General features: G+C 36.9%; 1 protein-coding gene across 1 annotated transcript; it reads left to right on the top strand.

The window, feature by feature from the left end:
- Window positions 1-11,113: 11,113 nt before the first annotated feature.
- On the top strand, window positions 11,114-11,950 carry LOC140136351 (alpha-1A adrenergic receptor-like). Its single transcript, XM_072158082.1, has one exon. The coding sequence runs from the start codon at window positions 11,249-11,251 to the stop codon at window positions 11,948-11,950; it is 702 nt and encodes a 233-aa protein (XP_072014183.1). The 5' UTR covers window positions 11,114-11,248.
- The last annotated feature ends 13,827 nt before the right edge of the window (window positions 11,951-25,777 follow it).

Raw genomic sequence — 25,777 nt, 5'->3', positions numbered from 1 at the left:
AGTGTTGTGCGAGAAAGTTATTGTGAGTTAAGGCTTTCTGGCTCTCACCCCTCGAATTACTTGAGCTGTTTTATGAAAAAAAAGTTTTATAGGTGACCTTCTTTATAATTCCGGGTATCGTCATTGATCTTGTACAATGAGACACGTAAGATGTACTCTTAACTAGACACATAGTACGTCCCCAAATGTGATAAAATGACAACTTTTGACACATTTTGTTTTGATAATTTTGCCTTTGACACCGTTCCAATCATTTTGTCTTGTGAATGTTGATTCTTAATAGAAAGGTCTTGAGATAAAAATGGCACAAAATATAATTAGATATGGAATAAATTGGTTGAATAACTGATGATGATGACGACGACGACGACGACGACGTTGATGAAGACAACGATGATAATGAAGATAATAATGCCGACAATGATATTTAATCAGATGAAGTTTCATAGTTACAAAAACAAACCTGATTATCTTTAATATATGACAAACATATACCATAACAGACGTAAGTAGGTAACATTCCCCAGTCCAAGTCGGTCTATTCTAACCATGAGCTCCATGATTCTAACATAATATTTGATCTAATCATGTATCATTATACTGAAGTACTTTGATCAAAATATGAGTACTATTATAAGCTATCCACTGAAAACAGCACATCGTGTACAAACATAACGATTAAAAGACCCTGGGTAAAACAATATTTAATCTGATCATGTTTCAGCAGTGCAAAAGCATATAGTTTGGTCAAGATATGATTTTAATTATGTCATCATATCTATTTATGATAACACGTTATGTATAACACGTTGTTTTTAAATGTCTAATAAGATGTTATTTCTCAGTCCAAGTCTGTCTTGTCTAAAATTATATAATCTGATCTTGTTTCATATCTACGAACGCAGTTTGGTCAAAATATGATTATAATTCTATCAGCTATCTACTGATGATAGCAAAGCATAAAAACACGCGTTTGTATAATTGAAGACCGAATTAAAAAGACTAGTTTGCGTATGACGTTCTGTCAACCAGACCAAAAATGCTCTACCGCGCAGGTCAGCAACCAATCACGCCGCGTCTTTTGCCCTGACCTTTGACGCAAACTAGTCCGTTTAATTCGGTAGCTACAAGATCTTCGAAATAAAACTCAAACCTTGATACCTTAAAACAGAGAAATAACAAATGAACAAATCTTCAGAGCAATAACATCCGCTGAAGACGCCGGTTGACCCGGTGAAAGCGCTCCGGTGAGTGTACCAAATTTGAGTAGCGTATAGAAGTATCTATACGTTTAACGATACGTATGAATATACATCATTACAAAGAATGTGTCATCTTCTTAACACAATTCGGCACATAGTAGTGATATCTTTGAGACATACATACTGCAGTTACTGTCCGTTTTCCTATACACAATACACAGTGCTCTTTCCCATTGACGCGTGACCTCTACAAATAGCCTACGTTAAAAGTATGGGGATATGCCTAGTTAACGTCGCTGTGTGAAAAATAACCGGCCAATATTAAAAGTACTCTTCTAAAGTTCTAGAAAATATAGTTTTGTAACATGTCCTAAATTTTTAGCTAATTTAGATGTTTGGAAATATGCGTACTTTGGTGTTTTAGTTAATGTTGTAGGTAATAGTACATTGCCTAGTTAACGTCGCTGTGTGAAAAATAACCGGCCAATATTAAAGGTACTCTTCTAAAATTCTAGACAATATAGTTTTGTAACATGTCCTAAATTTTTAGCTAATTTAGATGTTTGGAAATATGCGTACTTTGGTGTTTTAGGAAGGATATGTAAACGACAGATAACACCAAAAAATATGAAAAAATATTTCAAAACCGTGTTAAGTCTGCAAACCACCATGTTTCTCATTTTCAAGAACGCTGGTTAACAATAAGCACGTATTGTCTCATTTCGTAAACAAAGACCACACATAATTGTTCTCTGGCGCTCGCTTTATAATTGTTCACCCAACTGAAAGTATAATCCCAGCTCATTGCTCCATTGTACGTGTAAAGCAGACACATATGTTGTGTGTATTTAACCAGAGAAGATATGATTTAATCAGTTGAGCTGTTTTCAATGAGTGTTATCTTGGTTTAATAGCTTTTAATGGGGTTTAAGTCCTGCAAAGGTCGAGTTGAATTCTACTGTAGACATGAATGCATCATGAGTTGAATGCCTGTCCAGTAAAATGACCGTATTTACTCTTGAAATAAACAGCAGATACTTTTACAGTTGTGTAAGTTCATACGTGCAACTCGCAAAGTGATCACATACAGTTCACATGTGAAGCGGAGGCGGATGGACAGCTTCCATTCTTAGATACTTTGGTCAAGCGTTCCGAGGACGGTTCGTTACGGGTCAGTGTGTATCGTAAACCTACACACACTGACCAGTACCTCAATTTTAACAGCCACCATCCGCTATTTACTCGTAGATACTACATTTGTACCTTCGGAGCAGATTGGTTAAAAAAACAACGTCAACGTCCAATCAGGGCGTCCAATTCAAAAGGCAGTATATGTTTTGTTTATTTATAGATACTGTACTGCGTTTTAACAAAAGCTTTTTTTGACAAATTATACACAAAATGTAATATGAACCAGGGCGAACCTATTATACAGAATTTGCCGCGACTTAATAAATCAAATTGGGATGAGTTTGTTGAACTCTTTATGATTCTCATCTTTTTTTATAAGCATGATAAAATTTGAAATTAAATACTTCTTTCATAATTGTGACTGAATTAGCTAAAAACCAATAATATATGTAGCTTGTAAATAAGATTTTAATAATACAAAATACTGTTTTTTAAAATATTCACTTCAGTATGAAAGATTATTCATATTTCTAGAATTATCGTATTGTTTTGAGACCCAGTCGTGTCTCAATGGAGATAGCATTATTTTATGTGGAACATCGAGGCGGCACAACGAGTTGTTCCACGCAAAAATGATGCTCACATGTTATACAATATATCAACTCGTCAATAAAGATTTTATCTACAAAATGTTTTAAGAGTAGGGCTATTGAATATTCATAATTTAGATTGTATGATGTGATCAACTTTAATACACAAATGCTCGTAAATAAGATTTAATACACGAAATATTTTTTACATTTTGAATTTTCATTATATGCTTGAATATATTTGTATTGTAAAATTATAGTAAATTAACAAATTGATGTTATGTAACACGGTTTATCTAACTGGGATGTCACAAATTAAACCTTTTTGAGACTTTTAAGTAGTTGTAGGGAGACACTGCTGCAGTGTCGGGGAGCTGAAAATTACCTTTGCCAACACCTGCAACCCCGGTTGCAAAGAATCAGTGATGTTTCTGGTGTTGGATTTCCCTTGGGTGCTCCCAGGAGGATACATGTTTAGTGCTGAATATTGTATAAAGAGTATAGGAGGTGTTTCATGGCTTTGATAGGTTAGGGTTAATACTGGTCTCTCAAGAGCACCTTGTGAGTTATGTGCCGGCTGGACTTGTTCCTTAAACTGCTGGAGAACAGTGCGGTTAGACCATGTGTTGTATTCTGGTAGGTTTAGTCTTAGTTCCAAGGTGTTCTGCCATGTCTCACTTTACTATGGCCTTTATCCATTCAGTGTCCACTCAGTATCCTTCATCTAATCCAGCTATGGTTCAAATAGTTTGGAACCACCTATTCCAATGGCGGATGAAGAGTACAACTCTCAACGGCTAAAGAGCGGACGAGAATGATTATGTCATTCCAACGGTCAACAGGATGGTGTTGAACATGTCACCATAGGTCAAATAACTTCACTGGCCAACGTGTTCCGGGCCAGGGGCGTGCCACTATAAATATGTGGATTTCGGCTGCTGTTGCCTCCGGAAATATGCTGTTCAGGGCTGATCACCCGTTCAGTTGCCAGACACGGACTAAAATAAGTCTGGCAAACTAATGATTACGAAAACTACAAACAAATATCCAAATACTAGATCGAAGGTAGCTGGGCAGACGTCTTCTTCTGACTCTATGACGGGCCAGCGGGAACCTGGCACACCATCACAGACTGTTGGTCCTGATATGTCTCGTCTACCTACCTTCAAACCACTTGTAGTATCCACCTACAATGTGCGTACACTACACCAACAAGGAAAAACCCATCAACTATTTATGGGTTGTAGCGATGCAGGCGTCGATATTGTCGGTGTGCAAGAACACCGTCTTATTACATCATCCCCCACTGACGAGTTATGGTCAGACGACAAGAACTGGGTACTTATTTACAGTTCTGCCACAGACCAGAGGCAGGGAGGTGTTGGACTTCTAATGTCAAGGCACATCCATAGGTGTCTTCAGAGCGTGCAGACCATTAATCAAAGAATACTAACAGCTTCATTTAATGGGAACCCCAGCTTACAGTTACAATTATTTATGCTCCAACTGAATCAGCAACCTCAGGAGAAAAGGACAGTTTCTATAATCCACTAGAAGACCATCTTGAAAAGGTGAAGAGGCACAACATCCACCTCGTCATTGGTGATTTCAATGCCAGAATTGGCCAAGATAGCCATGTATCTCATCCAGCTGTGGTTGGTCCTCATTGTTTTACGACACAACAAATGACAATGGAGAGAGACTAGTGAATTTATGCCAGGAATTCAAGCTCCGTCCTTCACAATCAAGATTTCCCCAACCCAAAAGTCGTCTCTGGACATGGATGCACCCAACGGGCTCAAAACACCAACTGGACCACATCCTTGTCAACAGCAAGTGGGTTAATTCCTGCGCAATTGCAGAGCTTATAACTCTGTAGAGCTGGATTCAGACCATCGAATACTCAGCATACGACTGCACACCAGTCTCCGAACCACCAAAGGTAAACCTTGTAAGAGGCCTAAGTACAACTGGAAGAAGCTGCTTCATGCTCCTACTAAGAACCGTTTCCAGATTGAACTTTCAAACAGATTCCAGGTCCTCCAGTGTGACGACAACGACCAGTCACCAATTTCTGAGAGGTATGAAATGTTTGAGAAAGTAGTCGAAGAAGTCGCGGAAGAGGTTGTTGGAAAATGTAGCCCTTGTGGAATGCCAAGCTGGGTGACAGACAAGACCCTCAAGTTAAGATCAGAAAGAGATGCAGCCAAGAAGACATATCTACTTGTTAGAACTCACCATGCCAGAGAAGTGTGGAGAAAGCTCAACACCCAGCTCAATGAGTCATATAGGGCCGATGAACTTGCCTCTATACACAGGCAGATGGAAGACCTGCAAGTAGCAAATGAAAATGGCAATTACAACACCACATGGAAAATAATCCATGACATCTCGGGGAAGAAGAAGAGATCAAATCCCAAAGTGAAGAAGAGAGATGGGTCAATCCCCTCAAGCGACAAAGAACTACTTGCTGAGTGGAAGGACTACTTCTGTGCCCTGCTGAACAATGACAATGGACCACCAACATCTGATCTCCCACCACCCGCCGACCAGGACTTGCCTATTTGTGCTGATCCCCCTACCCTGGAAGAGACAAGAAAAGCCATTCAAGCAATGAAAACAAACAAAGCTGCTGGACTGGACTGTGCGATTACCGCTGAGGCACTCCAGGGTGGTGGTGAAGCTATGGTAGACATCATCCATAAATTCTGCGTAGAAGTTTTTACAAAGCTTACGCCACCAGAACAGTGGATTACCAATGTTATTGTTCCCCTTCCAAAGAAAGGAGACCTCAGCCTCATGAACAACTATAGAGGAATCACACTGATGTCAGTTGCAGCTAAGGTGTACAATAGGATCCTACTGAATAGAATCAGGGACCATGTTGATCCTGTAATAAGAAGTAACCAGGCCGGATTTAGACCAGGCAGAAGCTGTGCACAGCAAACGCATATCCTCCGTAGAATCATGGAGGCTTTCCATAGTTACCAACTTCCACTAACTATAACATTCATTGACTTCAAGAAAGCCTTTGATTCAATCAACAGGAAGATGATGTTTTCTGTTTTGCGGCACTATGGTATCCCTGAGAGCATCGTAAAGGCAATACGTGTACTGTATACTAATTCGCAAAGTGCCGTATTGGTAGATGGCAACATCTCGGATCCCTTCCTAGTGACTACTGGAGTATTGCAGGGGGATGTTCTGGCCCCATTCCTATTCATTGTTCTCATCGATTATTTGATGACGATGGCTACCGAGGGGAATAACAGCGGTGTTGAAACCCACCCACGTCGCTCCAGGCGTTATCCTGCCAAGGTTTTGAACGACTTGGATTTCGCTGATGATATTGCCTTGCTTGAATCTTCCATCCCGCGGGCACAGGCACAGCTGACCAGAACAGCGGCTGCAGCAGAAAGCCTGGGTCTCATCATCAGTGTTCCCAAAACTGAGTACATGACCATCAACTGCAATCCTCAGCCACCACTCCAAGTATACGGAGAACCCATCAAGTATGTCACTGATTTTAAATATCTTGGTTCCATGATGGGCTCTAGCACCAGTGACCTCTCCCGACGGAAGGCGCTTGCTTGGTATGCATTTTGGAAACTGGAGCATCTGTGGAGAAGTCCAACAATCACTGTTGCAACAAAAGTCAAGCTGTTTAACACCACTTGTGTTACAGTATTGCTCTATGGCTGTGAGTCCTGGGTGATATCTACTGATATGGAAAATAAGATCAACGCTTTTGGTACATCATGTTACAGGATAATGCTGAACATCAAGCGCACCGACCATGTTAGTAATGAAAGGGTCTATGCCATCACCAACACTGTGCCTCTTATCAACTCTGTCAGATCACAACAACTACGATTCCTGGGACATATCCTGAGGATGCAGGAAGATGAACCATGCAGAAGATATGCTCTCTACACCCCATTACATGGTAAAAGAAGACCTGGAAGGCAAAGAACATCCTACTTGTCTTATGTGCAAAAACTGTTGGGGATTTCGACAACTTTCTACTGCCAGATGCCATTGCCACTTTGGCTTCAGATCGTAGTACATGGAGAAACTTTGTAGTCGCCTGCTTCGCAGCCGAATGAAATGAATGAAGTAGTTGTACAAGGGATTTGCCATTTGGTCTAATACCATTTCGTTTAATACCCATTTCGTCCACATCCATTTGGTTTTTTGGATTTTATCCAAAACTGAGCATTTTTGCCCAAACTTGACCTCGCAGATGGATTCATCAAGTAATTTCCATTCTAAATATGTAAGTATATTTTCTATACTTTAGGCCAACAATTTAGAATATACGAGACCCCAAAGTTTCCATAATTCCAGGGTTAAGACCACCCTTTTAAGCGGTCACACGATACTAACATCATAATATGATTATGACACGATCGTAATCGACGGGAAAAACACACTCGTGTGGACCGGGCCTTAATAGCAATCAGCTTTTGATATGGTTAATGGTAAGTATAGATACTGAGTATAGGCCTACTTAAAAGAAGGTGACTCGATATATTTGGAAAATCGAATTCTTTAAAACCTACGTATAACACAAAATGTCCCTTTCAAGCATTCATGCAAAAAGAACACGTGAATGTTTCTTGTAAATGTGACTAATTCTTTATGGAATTACTGACATTTATACAGCGTGGTACTGGTAGTCTACAGTGTCTTTATTAATGATTTCATAATGATAATCATCATGATCATTATATTAATTGATATCAAATGAAAGACACTATTTTTCTCATTAGTATATTGAAATTAGGAGTTCCAAATCGCCGAAGATATCACGAAAAACTGTCAAACGTGTTATACCACAGTCGAGACTAATTCGACTGTTTTTGATGATTTCTTCGGAAATATTTGGAACGCTATGAGGAGATATGAGCTTTCATCTGATACAAAAATCTGCATTTTGATGGGGTGAAGTGGGGGGGGGGGACGAGGCTGTCAATCGGGTCACTCACCTTTAAGGCTCCATTAATTTGAATGTTTGCCTCAAAGCTCCTCTGATGTTGAAAATCTAATGCGGAATGTGGTGCTTTGTGGATAATTTTGGCTATTGACAAAGTTGAAACCCCATTCAAATACACGTAGCTAATTTCTTTACTTAAGCATGTTAAATAGAGAAATTTGTGCAAAATGTCTTAGTATTGTCTTAATAAACAGCTTTCAGCTTGACCACTAGTAGGAGATACTACATCTATGGCAATAATAAAGGTGCCAAAACCTGAATTTTGATTATTTTTACGATCATCCCGATGAGCAAATCACTAAATGGGCAATGGGCCTTTTTCAATGCGCGATCTTACTATTTTTGTACAACGAAATAAATAAATAAACAAACAAACAAACAAGATGGTCAATGTTAAGTATAGACAAAACATTATCGTTCCTGGTCAATAAATATGCCTCAGGCTCCACCTACTCTATTGATTGGGACGGGGTCCAAATCATAGGTAGAGAAGACAATTGGTTTCGCAGACGAGTCAAGGAAGCCATCCACATCAAGCGAATAGGAAGCGACTTAAACAGAGATAAGGAACGCCGCCAACTTTCACCAACCTACGACTCGCTCATCCACTCATCTGACCTGCGGAGTTCAACATTCGTTGCTATACTTCCGGTCAGATGACCCAGTTTCCCGCTACCACCAAGGCACCAAACCCAATATTAGTCGGCATTGAAGACCATCAGTGCATGCTGGCCACAGGCCACCAACCTCCATAATGTAAGTCGTGTTCACTTTCTCGATATAAACAAGATGGTTTTTTGTTGTTGTGTAATTTTGAAAAAAAAATGCTTGTCCTTCATAACCTAAGTCCAAAGCGGCACATGCTTGATATTTCAAGTTTTATATTGACATTGTGTGAATTTCAGAAAATTAATCTGTATTTTTTGTAAAATTGTAGAAAATCATTTAATGTGCTAAAAATCAATCATATAAACAATCAATGGACTTGTTGAGCTCCCAGTAAATACATTTTGTAAATTTCAGAAAATTAATTTCTAATTTTCTGTATTTTTTGTAAAATTGTAGAAACCATTTAACGTGCTAAAAATCAATCATATAAACATTTAATGGAGTTGTTGAACTCCCAGTAAATACAAAAAAGTGATTAAAATGTTATAAAACATTTCCCCAAAATGTTATAACGTTTTAATGATCATGATGATATAAATTGCCCAATAAAATTATCGAGCCTAGGAAAGATGAGGAAAACATTGAAAAATAAATATTATTAAAAAATGTTAAAACAATATTGTCTAAATGTTATCACAACCTTTTTTGCCAAACATTAATAAAAAAAATGTCTTGCCGACTTTAAAAATAACATTACACACGACGTTTATAACACCCACAATAATAATAAAAGGATATCATGCAGCCATTGAAGGTACCAATATTCTGCATGAATGACTGAAAACAGCATGGGTGCGTCTTAGAAATGATCATTGAGCTGGGATGGAAAGCGATGGAAAGTAGGGGTCCAAGCAAAAGGAGCAAAGACAATGGAAAACAGCATGAAAATTCAACGGGAATTGGTCAAGGATGTAAACAAATGCATCTTCTTCCACAGGACGATGATATACTGGTATGACTATAGAGGAATCCAATGTCACGCATTCCTACACCTCATTGGCAGCCATAGCTGGGTTCCCCCTTACGTCTGTTCCACCTAATGTGAAATGATGTGGCCTTGGCGTGGATATTAAACTGCATTCCATCACCCGTGTTACACGTAGACAAAAGAATGATGAAAGTTTACAACACAATACAATTCAGCATCGATTTTTAAGCGGATTTAATCCCCCCCAGTTGGGCAGTAACAACACCAGTTTTGTGCATACAGGACCCAGTAATAGCCAACTGAATTCTGACCATCACTTGGCTCGTTGGATTCGTCAATAAGACGAGATGACAGCAACTAACAGGGAAACATTCAAGAAGAAACTCCATCGATAGCTCGTTTAGCGACGCGACGCCTGGATTTACGCAGAGAATTTTGACCGCCAAAGTTGGCGAAGTACAGTTGACTCAACTAGAACCAGAACCAGCTATTCTAGATACGAAGTAGTTGTGCTGATCGGCACAAAAGCTCAAAACAATTATACCCCTTTAAACTTAATTAACATTCTATATATTTTGTGTAAGGACTGACAATGAATGTGTTTAACTTAATTATCGAGAGTTGTCTCTTGTTCGTTATTTGTTATTCATCTGCTGCTATTCATTATATGCCTTGATGGGCCAATCTCGTACAATTTGTGTGGCCATGAAATAGTATGGGTTTTCTACTAATAATAGCAATCAACGCAAAGCGGTAACATTATCGTGTTTTCAACTGGAGATTTATAAACCAATTCAGCCCGATGCAGGTGTGCTTTCTGCAGTCAAAATTTAATCAAACTTCAATGTCGTTTTATACAGCACGTGACTATCCCTTAAAAACGATTTTTCAATCTGCGCATCCGATGTTACGATGACAAAAAATGTTGTGTTAACAAACACACTCTCTGAGGATGATCAGCAGAAAGGGTGTGCTACCAACTGAACATAAACATGAATAAGGGCGATGACTGTGCTCTCTGTTGTTAAAATAAGCTGAACACACGACATTTCGTAATGGAATCACGTGATCGTCGCTTAATGCATTTTCGTACATCATCAGTAAATAGTGGTAGCAAGTAAATTCAACATGAGCAGCGGCGGTAAAGCATCTCTTTCAGAAATGGCAAGAAGTAAAGGTTAACATAAGGAGGAATAGTTTTTCTTTTCATCATTAAATGATTTATAGGTGAATCAGCTACTGAAATTGTAACTTTATACATGTTGCAATTTTCTCCTGGATTTATCAAAGGTTAAGATGGTTCTTGTATTTTATACAAACGATTTAAAACAACACTTCTTCACTGAGTTCAACACGTCGGTTTAGTAAACTTGAATTTACTCGCAGAAACCGCAAAATGGATACGCTTATTAACGTGACCGCCATCAGCATTACCGTAGAAGAAGAAGAAGATTTGTCATTTTTTCGTGTGTTTATTTTCGGGTTGCTCTTACCTTTATCTTTCTTCATTACTCTAGCTAATGGACTCGTCATCTTTAGTGTCTGCAAGTACCAATATTTAAGAGAGCAAGCCGTGTACTGGTTTCTTCGAAGCCTCGCATTTGCCGATTGTCTGGTCGGGATAGCCTTAGTCCCGATTTTCTATGTATCGATATTCGTGACAGAACTGAAAACTAATTTTCATTTCTGTTTGACTGTATGTTGCTTCGTCTTTATTTCGTCAACAATTTCTATGCTTCATGTGCTTTTAATTGCGATAGATCGATATATCGCAATAACGTTTCCTTTAAGATACCTAAGTATCATTACTCCCAACACTATTACAACACTAACAATATCAACCTGGGCTTTGGCGTTATTTTGTGGTCTATTGCCGACATTCGGATGGCGTAAACCAGCCGAAGATTTAGAGTACTGCAACGCGGATCAAGTGGTCCCGTTGAGTTATTACGCATTCTTTTTCTTAGTCTCATTCCTGATTCCGTTGGGAATGACGCTGGGATTTTACTGGAAGATCATTGTTATCGCACGTTCGCAAGTAAGACGCATTGGAGAAATGCGTATTTTTGTTACAAGACGCAGAGTCATCCGCGATGGTGACGATACCCCGGTAGGTGATTCGCCAAGGAACTTGGAATTAGACATCAATCCTGAAATGAATTCATCCGATAATCGGAATAGTTCTGTAGCCATTGTGAAAGCGGTTAAGACAGCCGCTATTGTGTCAGGAGTTTTTGTCATTTGTTGGTTACCCAGTTTTACATTTCGTTTTGTGATGGAATATTTAAATTATAAGAGTGACGAAACAATTCGAGCACCGATTGTTGAAGTCTTTACCAAATTTTTGGCGTTTGCAAACTCAGCAGCGAACCCTATTGTGTATTCTTTTCGTTATCGTGACTTTAGAAGAATTTTGAAGAAAATTGTGAAATAGTGCCGATTTTGACTTTGCTACGATTCTATATAATTTGAAAGAGCGACACAGAACCGTTTTCTTGATTTCATCTAATTCCTCATGAAATTGTGGAATTATTATTTCCTAAATGCAAATGCAACATATTTTGATTGGTTTTCGTACTTTTTTGAGGCATACCACAGTCTATAAGTTCCCGCAACTATGGTGTATCTCCGCTCATGCATGACTTTGATGTCTATTACTGACGATAAATACAAGGTTGTACTTTCGTCTTTCAAAACAAATATGTATTAGCGATGTTGAATACTTGATTACGTAATGACAATAGCATAAACACAATAGCGTATGGTCACTGGGTGAAAAGTAGTCAAGAAAATCTCGCACCAAATTGAGGTATTGTTGTATAATTCCAAATATCTCGAGGATAAATGTATGGAATCTGGCGCGGTTTTGCAACTTTGTAGACCGATAACATAGAGTTGATGCTATACTCTTGTTAGACCTGTACCTTTTTTTTTAAATTAAAGGTAAGGGATCATGCTGAATATCTCCAATTTGGAGTAGGCTTTATCACCCATTGTTCTTTACATAATAAGAGATAACAAGATTACTTGACGACAAAATTTAACAAATATGGTACCTGGTTCGACTGGGTAACTACTGATTATTAAAAAGGGAGGTCCCAGTGGTGAAATCACAGATATTTCCTTCTTAATGAACCCTTTGTTTTCAAAAGGTCATGCTTGTGTAATCAAATTAGCACACCATAGAGAGGCTCTGGATTGAATAAGGAATTTGAATTTCAAAAGTATTGTTTAGCATATGACCTATAGCAATTCACTCACACTGCTACTGTTTCACAAACCTTGTATTAGTCATATTTTTAGCGTTGCTTTGATGAAATTTTTTTTTTTTTGTTAAACTTTTTGGTACTTTTAATCATGCATACCCTCAATGCAGGCATATATTTCTATTTGTATTGCAATAATTTCTATTGTCCTGACTATGATCTCACATACCAATAACAATCATATTTGTTTCTGTTTCATTTTGGAGATAATTTTGATTCTTGTTTCTACCCTGTTTTTTTTTTTGTGTGTGTTTTTGTTTGTCGTGAAGGCCTGTTTTTTATGAAATTCAAAGACGGCCCCTTTCCTCATTTGTTGTTGGATACATTTCTTCTTTCACAATTATCAGTAGAATGTGCTCAGATTACCTCATACCAAAAATAAAGTTTGTGAACTGCTTTGGTACTTACTTCTGCTTCTTTTTATTTCACGTCACTATGAATAGCTCTCACAAAATGAACATAAAATTGACAAAACAACTTTTTGAGATATTCCAGATTTGAAATCCTTATTTTATACCCTTCAACTTCATACCAAACATGTTAGGATGGCACCTTGCTTTGGTCTTATTTCCTTCAGAATTTCTAGTAAGTTTCGAGCAAGTTATTGTGAGTTAAGGCTTTCTGGCTCTCACCCCTCGAATTACTTGAGCTGTTTTATGAAAAAAGCATATCAGCTATAAATACCATCCAATCAAATTATGGGGCAGAAAACGGATGATACAATCAATTTAGTAAAATACTGTGCAGGTTCTTTTCAAAGATCTTTATTGTAACTGTTATAAGTTTTATAGGTGACCTTCTTTATAATTCCAAGTATCGTAATTGATCTCATACAATGAGACACGTAAGATGTACTCTTAACTAGACACATAGTACGTCCCCAAATGTGATTAAATGACAACTTTTGACACATTTTGTTTTGATAATTTTGCCTTTGTCACCTTTCCATCATTTTGTCTTGTGAATGCGAATTCTTGATACAAAAGATCTTGAGATAAAAATGGGGCAAAATATAATTAGATAAGGAATAAATTGGTTGAATAACTGACGACGACGACAAAGATAACGATGATGACGATGACGACGACGTTGATGATGGCGACGATGATAATGAAGATAATAATGCCGACAATGATGTTTGATCAGATGAAGTTTCATTGTTACAGAAACAAACCTTATGATACATGTATGTTTAATGTCTGACAAAAGAACATCCAATTTAAAACGCAATATTTATTTTGTCGAAGAATGTCCTTCTGATATCAAATAATTTTGAGTTTTTGAAATTTGCAATGTAATATACATTTTATGGTAAATAGTCAAAAATTGATATTTTTGATATTTAACAGTCCTCGAAGTAAATTTGTATAAATCTAATGATATGTACTTAAAGTGTATGTAGCTGGGATGAAAAGCCGACGATCGATTACAAATTTTGACCTTTCGTATAGAAGATATGGATTTTTCCCCAAAACACCATCGTCGGCTTTTTCTCCTAGCTATACATACGCTTTAAGTACATATCATTAGATTTTTAAAGTTTACTATGAGGACTGTTATATATCAACAATTTTAATAATTTGTCATAAAATTTGTGTTGTATCGCGAATTTCAAAAAATGAAAATTATTTGATATCAGAAGCCAGAAGGACTTTCTTCGTATTCAGAATGCAGTTCGATATGTCTGATGTGCTCTCATATCCCATAAAAAATACTGTCGAAACGCTCATTCCACATCCCTTAAAAAGCAGGATAAAAGAGCTCGTAAATAAGATTTTATTACACGAGATCCTTTCAACAGTTTTGAATAATTAAGTACAGCTCGTAGATGTTGAATATCCATAATTTGTATTTTATGATATAATAAAGTATAGTTCGTAAATAAGATTTTTATACACGAAATATTTTAACATTTTCATTATATACTTGAATATATTTGTATTGTATGATATAATAAAGTAATAGTAATATTTTAATTTCATGAACATGGTTATCTTATCTAACGTGGTATGTCAAAATACGTTTTGAGAGAACAGTAGTTTTATGAATCAAACTTTTGATACTGGTAAATATAGATTTCTTTTAATATGTGTACTATTTGTGGAACTATCTTACTACTAAGTATTTTTGTGGTAAAACAAACGAACAAATAAATATACAAACAAAATAATGAATCTTTGCGTGTGTAATTTTGACAATGAGCGGAATTCATAAGTCCAAAGCAGCATATGTTTTGAATTTCATTTTCCCGTTTTATATTAAAGGTGAACCTCATTGAAAATAAAGTTATATATCAATGGAAAGCTTATGATGTCAGGATACTAAAAACATTTTTTCCGATTTTTTTGATGGCCAGTAAAGTTGAAAAATTAAAAAATCAATAAATTGTTGGTCTTTTTTAAGGCGCCCCAAAAGCACCCAAATTAATCGTCTATGACCTTGGGAATGCTCGTGACGTAAGCTCAGGGTTCGCAGTCACGTGATCCCACTCGGAAACAGGTAACAAGGCTTGCTTCCTGTACTTTGCAAGCTGCCCGGCAAGTCTGCTTTTGTATGCATTTTGCTTGAGATTAGAGGAATATTCAAGTTGTAAATAATAGAATTATTGTCTACACATAAATTTTCCGTAAATTTTGGACAAAATCAGTCGAAACTGGCTGGGTATAATTGGGTAATTGAGTGCGAATTTCGCGCTGCGATCAATTCCATGCGTAAGTGCTTGCTGCGACCGGTGACCGGTTATGGCATAATATAAACATCAAATTAAATACTTGCTTGTGACATTCCCTGTTCTTGATTCATTTTAAAATATCTGATTTCTAAGAAATATTATCTTGCAGTAATCAAAAAAAGATTTCATTAAATCCAGCTAATAAAAAGGTTTTCGTATCTAGCGCCGTGATCATTTCCCGGTCGGATATCATTCATTGCGGAAAATATTCTTTCCACGAATTCACAATTGAAAGAAACAAATACTTAATAAATACAATTTAGGCTTGGTAGACCGTTATTTGATGGAAATCTGAAATCTGAATTATAATATTGTCATTTCTGTCACAGTTCTTGATGATAGCACAATCGGTGTAGGCCTACTGAAAAAGAAAAACATCCATGTAATTGTTGTATGGATAATGGTAGTAGCGAAATACTCAGGCTGAAGAAATTCCACGGAGCTGATGTCCGCGACGACCGCGAGGCGGATATGCCCAAACAGCGCTAGCGCTTCGCCTCGTCTTCCGGGAGCACTTCCGCTGTGTATTAGCTGATTTGATCAATCGTTCCTTGATATTTGGAACATTTACAGGAATAGATTTTGCTGATGAAGTAGCAATAAGTTAGAAATATCAGAATGGGAATATAAAATCACGCACATGATCTACGAGAATTATGCATGCATGATGGTAAGCTATTTACACCGGCTGGTTCTCCGCATGCCGCACCGGCGGTTGTAATGTCAAGAAAAATTTAAAAAATCCCGTACATGTACCTTATTCTATTTCTTCATTTTCTCATTGTGATAAGCTCGCCTCAACTTAGTGTGACGATCTGAATTGTTAGCACAGCAGTTATTTTTGCAGCCTGTTTTAATTCCGGTTCTTCGGCGAATCTTGGATGGCTTGGCTTTACATGTACGGGCTCCGCAATTTCTTCGCAATCGTAATGCATCACAAATCACCCCAGCATTTAGGTTTCCCATTTTTAAATCCACGCACTTTATTCAGGAACTTCATTCTTGATTTGATCATGATGTTTCCTTCGTGTTATTCTTCTTTTATTAAAGATATTTTTCATTATAAAGTAAGATGTTAATGACTGAGTTTGTGCATTCTTGGCCCGATGTATGCCACAGTGATGCATGGACATTGTATTTACAATCAAACCCGGAAGTAACTGTGTGTCCCTGAGCTGACGTCATCAACGAAAGCGCCCAATTTGAACGATTTCGTTCTGTAATTTAAGGGGGGTGACAGTATCCAATCTTTGCATTGCGATTATGTCTAACCTGGTACGTTTGGCAAATAAAAAATATTGTTTTCTGCTTCCTGACATCATAAGCTTTCCATTGATAATATATAACTTTATTTTCAATAAGGTTCACCTTTAACATTGTGTGAATTTCACCAAATTAATTTCTAATTTTCTGTATAAAAATTGAAAAATTAAAATGAGTATAAAATTGCAGAACGTCATAGATTGCATCAACGGGCTAAAAGTCAATCAACGAGCTAAAAATCAATCATATAAACAATCAAGAGAGTTGTTGAACTCCCGGGAAACACAAGAAGGTGATTAAAAGTGATATATATAAAACAATATTCCCCAACAAATCATATGACTAGACTAGATTTTTAAAACTATTTGATCATCTACCGGGAGCGCTTTCACATAACCAATTTCCTCGTCGTCTCCCTGGTGGTCTTATAAAAATGTCGAGTCTAGGAAAGATCAGGTAAACATTTTGAAATAACTATTATCAAAAAATGTTCGAACAATGTTGTCTATAAACGATTATGAAGATTATCATTCATCCATGTTTTTTTTTATTATGACTAGCGAGCCTCTTTTTCTATTATGACTAGCGGTCTTTTTAAAAAAAATTATGACTAGCGAACCTTTTATTCTATTATGACTAGCTGTCCTTTTTCTCTATTATGACTAGCGGTCCCTTTAATTATGACTAGCGAACCTCTTTTTCTATTATGACTAGTGGTCCTTTTTTCATATTATGACTAGCTGTCCTTTTTGTCTATAAACGATTATGAAGATTATCATTCATCCATGTTTTTTTTATTATGACTAGCGAGCCTCTTTTTCTATTATGACTAGCGGTCCTCTTTTTTAATTATGACTAGCGAACCTTTTATTCTATTATGACTAGCGGTCCTTTTTCTCTATTATGACTAGCGGGCCCTTTTAAAAATTATGACTAGCGAACCTCTTTTTCTATTATGACTAGCGGTCCTTTTTTCATATTATGACTAGCGGTCCTTTTTTTCAATTATGACTATTGACCCATGACTGCTGAACCTTTTTTATATTATGATTAGCGAACCTTATGACTAGCGACCCATATGACTAGTGACACTTATGACTCATGAACCTAAATGAGTGGCAATATTTCACATCCTATCTCGGATGCTTCATCAGGTCCAACTGATGTCAAAGCGGCAAAAGTTCGTTGACCAGGAAGAACTTAAGAAGACAAACTTGCCTTTTTGGACTGTTTACTGTGAAAAACGATGGCAGCTTAGCAACATCCGTGTACAGAAAGGACACACACACAGATCAGTACTTGTTATTTGATTCTCACCATCCGCTGATACATATGCTCATTCATAATCATTCATTCATTCATTCATTCATTCATTCATTCATTCATTCATTCATTCATTCATTCATTCATTCATTCATTCATTCATTCATTCATTCATTCATTCATTCATTCATATTTATTAGGAAAAATCAACACAAAATCGTACAATTAAACTTACACAACACAATGAAAAGTTATATACACCAAAATGAATATAGACACCAAAATGCCGAATTGCCAGGATGACGCATATAAATTTATAAAGTCTATCTTACTGCATGTAGCCTTAAAGGATGACTCCGGCAAGTACAACATTATGCCTTATATGTAAGAAAAATAATTGAAGAGCTTATTTCCAAACCGTGTTAAGTCCACAAGATTCACTTTGAAGAAAATCAGGAATTTTCTTTATGGCAATGAAAAAAAGTTCGATTTCTATAAAATTACAGTGAAGTGAAGGTGACATACATAGGACCATAAAAACATGTTAAGTTAAAATCTAAAGACTTTTGGTTTTTTTAAATGAATTAATTTGTTTTAAAAATAGCATGGACTTAACACGTTTTGACACAAAACGCAATTTCTGGCATGGACTTAACACATTTTGACACAAAACATAGTATCTGTAACACAGAACTAACCATATTTTTCTCAAACTAGTCTTAAAAGATAACAAATTTATTAAAAACATACAAAATGTGATTCTCTCTACTATAAAACACAATTTTGCCACAAAACACCTTGTATTTCGAACACCCTCCTGCTGCCCATTTTTTACCAAAATTCGACGTTTAAAATAGTTCAAAATTCAAAACTTAGTTGAATTGCATTTCTCAGAATTAAATAAACATCATTTCACTGACAATAAGTGATGACCTGAAATATCCACTTGTTTTATCACATTATCACAAATATTTCCCCCTCCCCCAATGCTGCCACCCTAATCGCATATTGTTAAACCGAGGGCACGGTGGCTCAGTGGTTACGGCCTTGGACTCATAATCTGAGAGCTTGCTCGACGTGCGTGGGTTCGATTCCCCGTCCCACCACCGTGTTGCGCCCTTGGGCAAGGCGCTTTGCCTCGCTTGCCTCACCCCACCCAGGTGCAATGGGAAGCTGTTAGGGGTAGTCACAGTCGTTGTACTGATGGACCCTGCGCCACTTGTAGGCTGCAAACGTGGTTCCGACATATTCTAATGACGGCGGAATAAATGTAAAGCGCTTAGAGGCTGTTTACGGCATAAAGCGCTATATAAATGTCTACATTTTTTTTTTTATTGACAGTCGTAAGTTTTTAAGTCCTAAGTTTTTTTATACCTTTAACTTTAAAATTATACCTTGAATTTAGTAGCACATTTTGATAATCATACAAAATAATAGGCCTAATATCCAAAACTAGCTAAAACTAACTCTACCCCACCATCCTCTAATATTAATTCTACCATCACAGCCTCTCCCTCTCCCCCTTCCCACCCTATTCATGTCTTTCTGGAGGTATCTATCAAATATTTCAGAAATCCCATACAAACTAAGCCTACTAATATAAAACAAAAACAACAACAACAACTTTTTATGCAGACCAAATTCATGTATACTAGTCTCAGGACCAAACAAGAACGTTGGCGATTAACTATTGGAAGCTCTATGCCGTGCTACTTGCCTACAAGCTGCCCACAAGGGCAGTGTTCGTGGACTTAACACAGTTTGCTACAAAACTGGATTGGACTTAACACGTTTTGGAAAAAAAATTTGAAGGTGGGTGGACTTAACACGGTTTGGAAATAAGCTCTTCAATTATCAAGCACGATTCACGTGGGTTTATTTAAAACAAACTCACAGTGACCATAAAAACGAATAAAAACACCCGTGTCTCAACACGCGATATTCAAAATTCCCGGGCACCGAAATTGTCGAGTGCAATGACGTCCCAGTAATACAATGAAGGCTGACGACAATTGAGCACAGACATCCATTACGTCATTGCACTTAGACTATCTCAGCGCGGGAATTTTGAAAATCGCGTGTTGAGAGCCGACTGTTTTTATTCGTTTTTATGGTCAATATGAGTTTGTTTTAAATAAAACTATATGATTCGTGCTTGATAATTATTTTTCTAACATATAAGGCATAATGTTGTGATTGCCGGAGACCCCCTTTAATTCCAATGGGGTCCCACTACTCTCTAAATGTACAAGAGGGAATGTCTATTCTTTCAAGGAGGTGAGCGAAGGACAACCGTTTTTGAGTGGAAAACACTCTAAAATGAGAGAAAGTATATTTTCTTTTGAGAGTATACAGACTACTCATCAGTAACTAAAGTTCCTTGTATCTGATCCAATATGAATTATAGTACACTTACTTGTGAACGTTTCAACAACTGCTGTTGCCTTTGTCAACACTTGATGAGGAATGACTGCAGTTACTGACAACCGACGCTAGAGGGATTTCCAGCGTGATTTTTTTGGTTGCCAGTTGGTTTTCCTTCTAGGGATTTTCTTGGTGCCTGCTGCAGAAACTCATCCAAAATGTGAGAAAGCTGGTACTGCCCCTCGTCTCTGTTCATAGTCGTACGAGGAAGAGGAGGAGGAGGAGGAGGATGAGGAAGAGGAAAAAAGGGTCTGTCCTCCATTTTACTTTTTTTTCCACTCTTACCACTCGGTTTTCATTTAGAGACACTAAGCTGGGAGTTATTCAGGCTCTATTTCACAGAGCGGACACGGTTCCGTCAAGCGAGGACGCAAAGGAAAAGGAACGGGAACACCTTCAGAAGGCCTTCAACCTTTGCGGATATCGCGATCCGGGATCGCGATTGGACATTTCACAATTTCTCGAACCAAATCAGCTCATTCAGCTGGTAAAGTCCCGGATAAAGTGTCCACTGCACATGAGATACAAAATGACGGTGAATCTAAACGCGGAAGAAACGTCACCATACCTTACGTATATATCTGGACTGTCAGAGAAACTTCGCAGAATCTTTCGTGATCAAGGAATGCCAGTGTCATTCAAACCAAAGAACACCTTGCGGCAAGCGCTGGTCCACCCCAAGGACAAACAACCAAAGGAGGGGTCAAGGGAGCGATTTATGTCAAACGAGAAGAGTCTTTACTTGACAAGGGAGGCGGGCTACGTTTGTTTGTTTGTTTATTTCTTCTTTATACTGGGTCCATATTCAGGGGAAATTTAAGTATTCCCCTGTTCTTCCATATGGCCCAGTCACAACACAGCAAAAAATAATTGCTCAAAGTTGATCAAAATCTTACTCTTTCTGATAGTAAAAGGGGAAAGCGCCATTTTTGAGTAAATTGTACTCCATCAAGGTTGAGTAACCAATTACTCAACTTGCTGATTAGAAATTTACTCAGAATTGGGTAAGACTTTTACTCAACTTATTTTACTCAATAATTACTCTGGGAAAGCGCTTTCCCCTTTTTGACTCAACAAGAGAGTAAAACTGTACTCAACTAAGGTTGAGTAAGATTTACCACAAGATTGAGCAATTATTTTACTCAATATTTACTCTGCATGGAGTATAATATTTTGACTCATTACGGATTGAGTAAAAGTTACTACTAAAGGTGAGTAAATATTTTGCTCAAATTAGATGCAAAAATAGTGTCTTACTCAGTTTAATGAGTAGATTGAAACTGTGACATCTGTAATATCCAGAATCAATGAAGCTGTTGTCATTCCATTTTACTCTCTGTTCTAATAAAAACATGAAATTATTTACACATCACACCAATTAATCAAACAATGACTGGCAAGAAAATTATTTTTTAAATAGTATTATTCAAACTTCAAAATAAAAAAGGTTTTAACAGCAATTAACTCTATAACAGTACAATCAATCCACAAAATCAGTACAGTGTTACATCAGCAAAGTAAATGTAAAGTTGCCTTTGCTTTCTAAACCCAACAAAAATCATCCAGAACAAACCTGGTGTAAAGTAGGGCCTTTTAAGTGATAAAAGCCCTTGAGGGCTTGATAATAAAGCCCTATCTAATCTAACTAAAAAAAACCCCTCAAAATATGATAAATACAAGTTAAGTGAAGACCCATAAAGGTTTAAAAACCTCCCTAAAGGATATTATAAGAAAACTATAAAAACAGATACATAAAATTTGTTAAATGTATAGCAATTTTGCACCAGGTTTGTAGTGGATGGTCAGAAATGCAGCATACCTCTCAGTTGGAGTTTTAAATTAAACTACAGATTGTATAAACCACTGCTGTTAGTTTTATGTCCATTATTTCTCAATGTTCTCCATTAATACATGTTTGTTGTCTGATGCCACAATATTTCAAAAATCAGAAGTCCTCTGACAGTCAGATGTCACTAGTGTCACAATATGGTTATTGTCAAGGGTACACAAATAAAATTGCTCCAAAACGGTCTTACAAATGGTTACGAATTCTTCATCATATATCAGAATTAAAGTAGGAAAGTAGTTAGCACTATTATCTGCAATATTAAGTTACCAGAATATGAAATGATAAAGATCAATTAGCCATTGGCTCTAATGTGACATTTAGATCATAAAGCACACATATGAACCAGGCATCATCGATAGTTCAACATTTTCCTTTCTTTTTCCTCTTGGGAAGAGAACGATTTGCATCATTTTCTATTCAAATTAGAGCAATTTTATTTTCTGACCTTTGTACAATTTGGTTATTTACTTTTCATTTAAGTATACAATTGATAATGTTCATCATGTCCTTTACACCACAGATACCAGGCAGTTCACTTGGTTCCTTTTACCCTCTGATCCCATGTAGTCCAACTTGAGTATCTCTCATCCAAGCTATAGTTGCAACTCTCTTCCTGTATCAAAAAGGATAAAACAAAAAACTCATTGTGAGAACATGGCTCTTGAGAGAAATTACTTGCCCTCCCCTTTGACTGGTCAAAAAATGCTTGCCGCCCCCCCATCCTTTTTGGTTTGCCAAAAAATTAAACCCCGTCCATTTTTCCGCCCCTGTCATTATTGCACAACCCAACACATGTGGGTACTACATGGGCATAATTGGCTTGCCAAAGAATCAAAGCATGGGGAGGGGGGGCAACACAGCCCCTTGCCACATGTGCATGGCCTATAGAGGGTATGCAGTATGACGTCACTCATCATAACAGAGTCATCATCATTTAAATAAAATTCTGTCCTCCATAACTTGATGTACCAATTTGCATAATAAATAAACAAAATAAAACAGGTGATATATCAGCATGATGATGATCGTATGCAGGGCAGGATACTACATTCAGAGCATAAGCATACTGGACCGAGTAAGCTTAAATTCATTTGCATTACGTTTACCAACTTCATGCCAAACATGAAATGTTTATTGCATCACACAATGACACAATTATTGCATAACCTGCGGGTCAAAATAATCAGCTCTTACCTTCAAGAATGGGGATAATTTCCACTAAACCTCAGGCAGTCGCCACGCAACACCACACATATTTTTCCAGGGGTACTTCTTCCATCTTTCGCAACACGTACACGTATAGGCTTGTCGAACTCCGAACTTGTACCGACTAAACTTTACTCCAATGCAACCTAAATCGGTAGCGAACTCCGAACTTGTAGCATATATTACTACGCTGCCGAGTAAACTTTACTCAAGTAAAACTTGTCAGATTTTACTTTAGGGAGGAGTAATCAAAATTTCGCGGTTCGCTCTTTCTTTAGTAAATTATTACTCGTTTTTTACTCAAAATGTTTTACTCGGGAGCAAATTACTCCCATTTTTTGCTGTGAACTTGGCAGGGACCTACTGTTCAGCTATCAAGAAGATCCCTCAGAGGTTTGGTTCATCTTCGACCTGCGACACAACATCCTCTTCACAGGTCAACGAACATTGGCCACTTTAAATAGTGCCACTCGTAAAACGTAAGTCCAGTAGATCAGATTATAATCACAAATTCATAATGTTGTCAAATGTTTTTTTTCCTGTCAAACATTAATAAAAAATGTTTTGTCAACTTTCAAATAATATATAATTATTATAATTTGGGGAACCCTAAACATGCTAAAGGTTCTGAATCTACACACTATCACCTGATTACTGCTTGTTACTGAAAGTTAAACAAAAATTACATGAGTACGCAAAGCAACTTCACAGACATACTACTTGAAGTCGACGACCTGATGAGGATATCGTAAATACGCCCAATAGCATGTTGCAGAAAATCCTGACATGCATAATCCATGAATCTGAGATAAGAATGCATGAATGTATGATAATCAATGCAGATTTTCCCAGTATTGAAGCATTCTCAACCATGCACTTTAATGTAATTTAATGTTGTGAAGCAAATCAAACTCGGAGATCATTGCGATTCTAAACACGCACCAAATACGTATATAGCTTACAATCAAGTGAAATAGAAACGAGTCTCAGAAAAGTTTGCATGATCATGTTCAACTTTGAATTTAGTTCTATTAATAGATCAGTCGCTTATTAAAGCGACAAACAATTTTGATATAAACCAATGAGCTATCCACTATCAATACGATGATGCTCATTGGGCATATTTCTGAACTTTGTCGCTCGTTGCTGGCGTCTTACTATGAACTCAGCAACAAGGAGCAAAATTGTGACACGATCAAGGGAAATGAGTCGGATGTCGCTAATATTGATTTTTATATTGTTTTCAGCAATTGATAAATTCACGTAACTTTGTAAAGAAAAGTTGTATCAACATGGGGTTTTTAGTTTCTGAAAGCTCTAAATGTCCTCTTTAGAAACATATGTAAAACTCATTTTCGACCAGGGTCGACATGTGACTCATTCCCCTTGATTATTGATTGCAAGCCGAGAAATCGCAAAATATGAGCAGATTAGTCTCAAAATAACAAATTACGAGCGTAGCTTGTATAAGCTGAATCACATAGTTTTGAGTGATTTTATTTGTTGACCATGAACATGACGCATCTAAGAGACATACCGTCTTTTGATACTAACGGTAGGCTATATACTTTTAGGGAAAAATCAACATAAATTATAAATGAAATAACACTCACTCTAAGAATGTCCGAGAAGATAGAAAAATATGTTCTATGCCAACTATGAAGAAAACTTTTTCCGCCATAGCGGTTTAACCCTGAATTTACACTTAGTTTAGGTGTAATTTATCTTGGGTCCAATCTCTATATACCATGGAAAGTTTGCAATATCTTTATAAATATAATGATTGTACTAAATGTGGGTTTTTGCGTCTCAAATTTGAACGAACCAATGTTTAATTGCAATATTTCGAAACCACAAACCAAAACTACCCAGCAAACATAAAAACGTTTTTACAACGTTTTAAATAAGTTATATTTTGGGTTTTGGTTTAGGTAAAAACGTTTTAATATCATTAAAATGTGGGGTTATATAAAGGTCATGAAATCGTTTTGTATGAAAACACACTACAACAATATTTTTAAAATGTTTTCGAAATGTCATTGTAAACTATTTTTGTAAACATTTTTGGCCAAATATTTTGTCAACACTTAAATAACACTGTGTTAAAATATTTGCACCCAGCAAACACAAAAATTTTCTTAAAATGTTTTTTGCAGCACTTTTTAATAACATTTAAATGTCGGGTTATATGAATGTCGTGAAAACATTTTAAAAATGTACAATGTACACGGTTTTCTTCGCTTTGATTAGATCACATAT

This window comes from Amphiura filiformis, chromosome 16 (assembly GCF_039555335.1).
Source record: "Amphiura filiformis chromosome 16, Afil_fr2py, whole genome shotgun sequence".
Classification (NCBI taxonomy): Eukaryota; Metazoa; Echinodermata; class Ophiuroidea; order Amphilepidida; family Amphiuridae; genus Amphiura; species Amphiura filiformis.
The sequence above is the reverse complement of the archived record's forward strand: the minus strand, read 5'-3'. Positions and strand labels throughout refer to the sequence as shown.

Excerpts from the sequence above, each read along its gene's own strand:
- LOC140136351 (XM_072158082.1), top strand. The coding sequence starts at position 11,249 with ATGCTTCATGTGCTTTTAATTGCGATAGATCGATATATCGCAATAACG.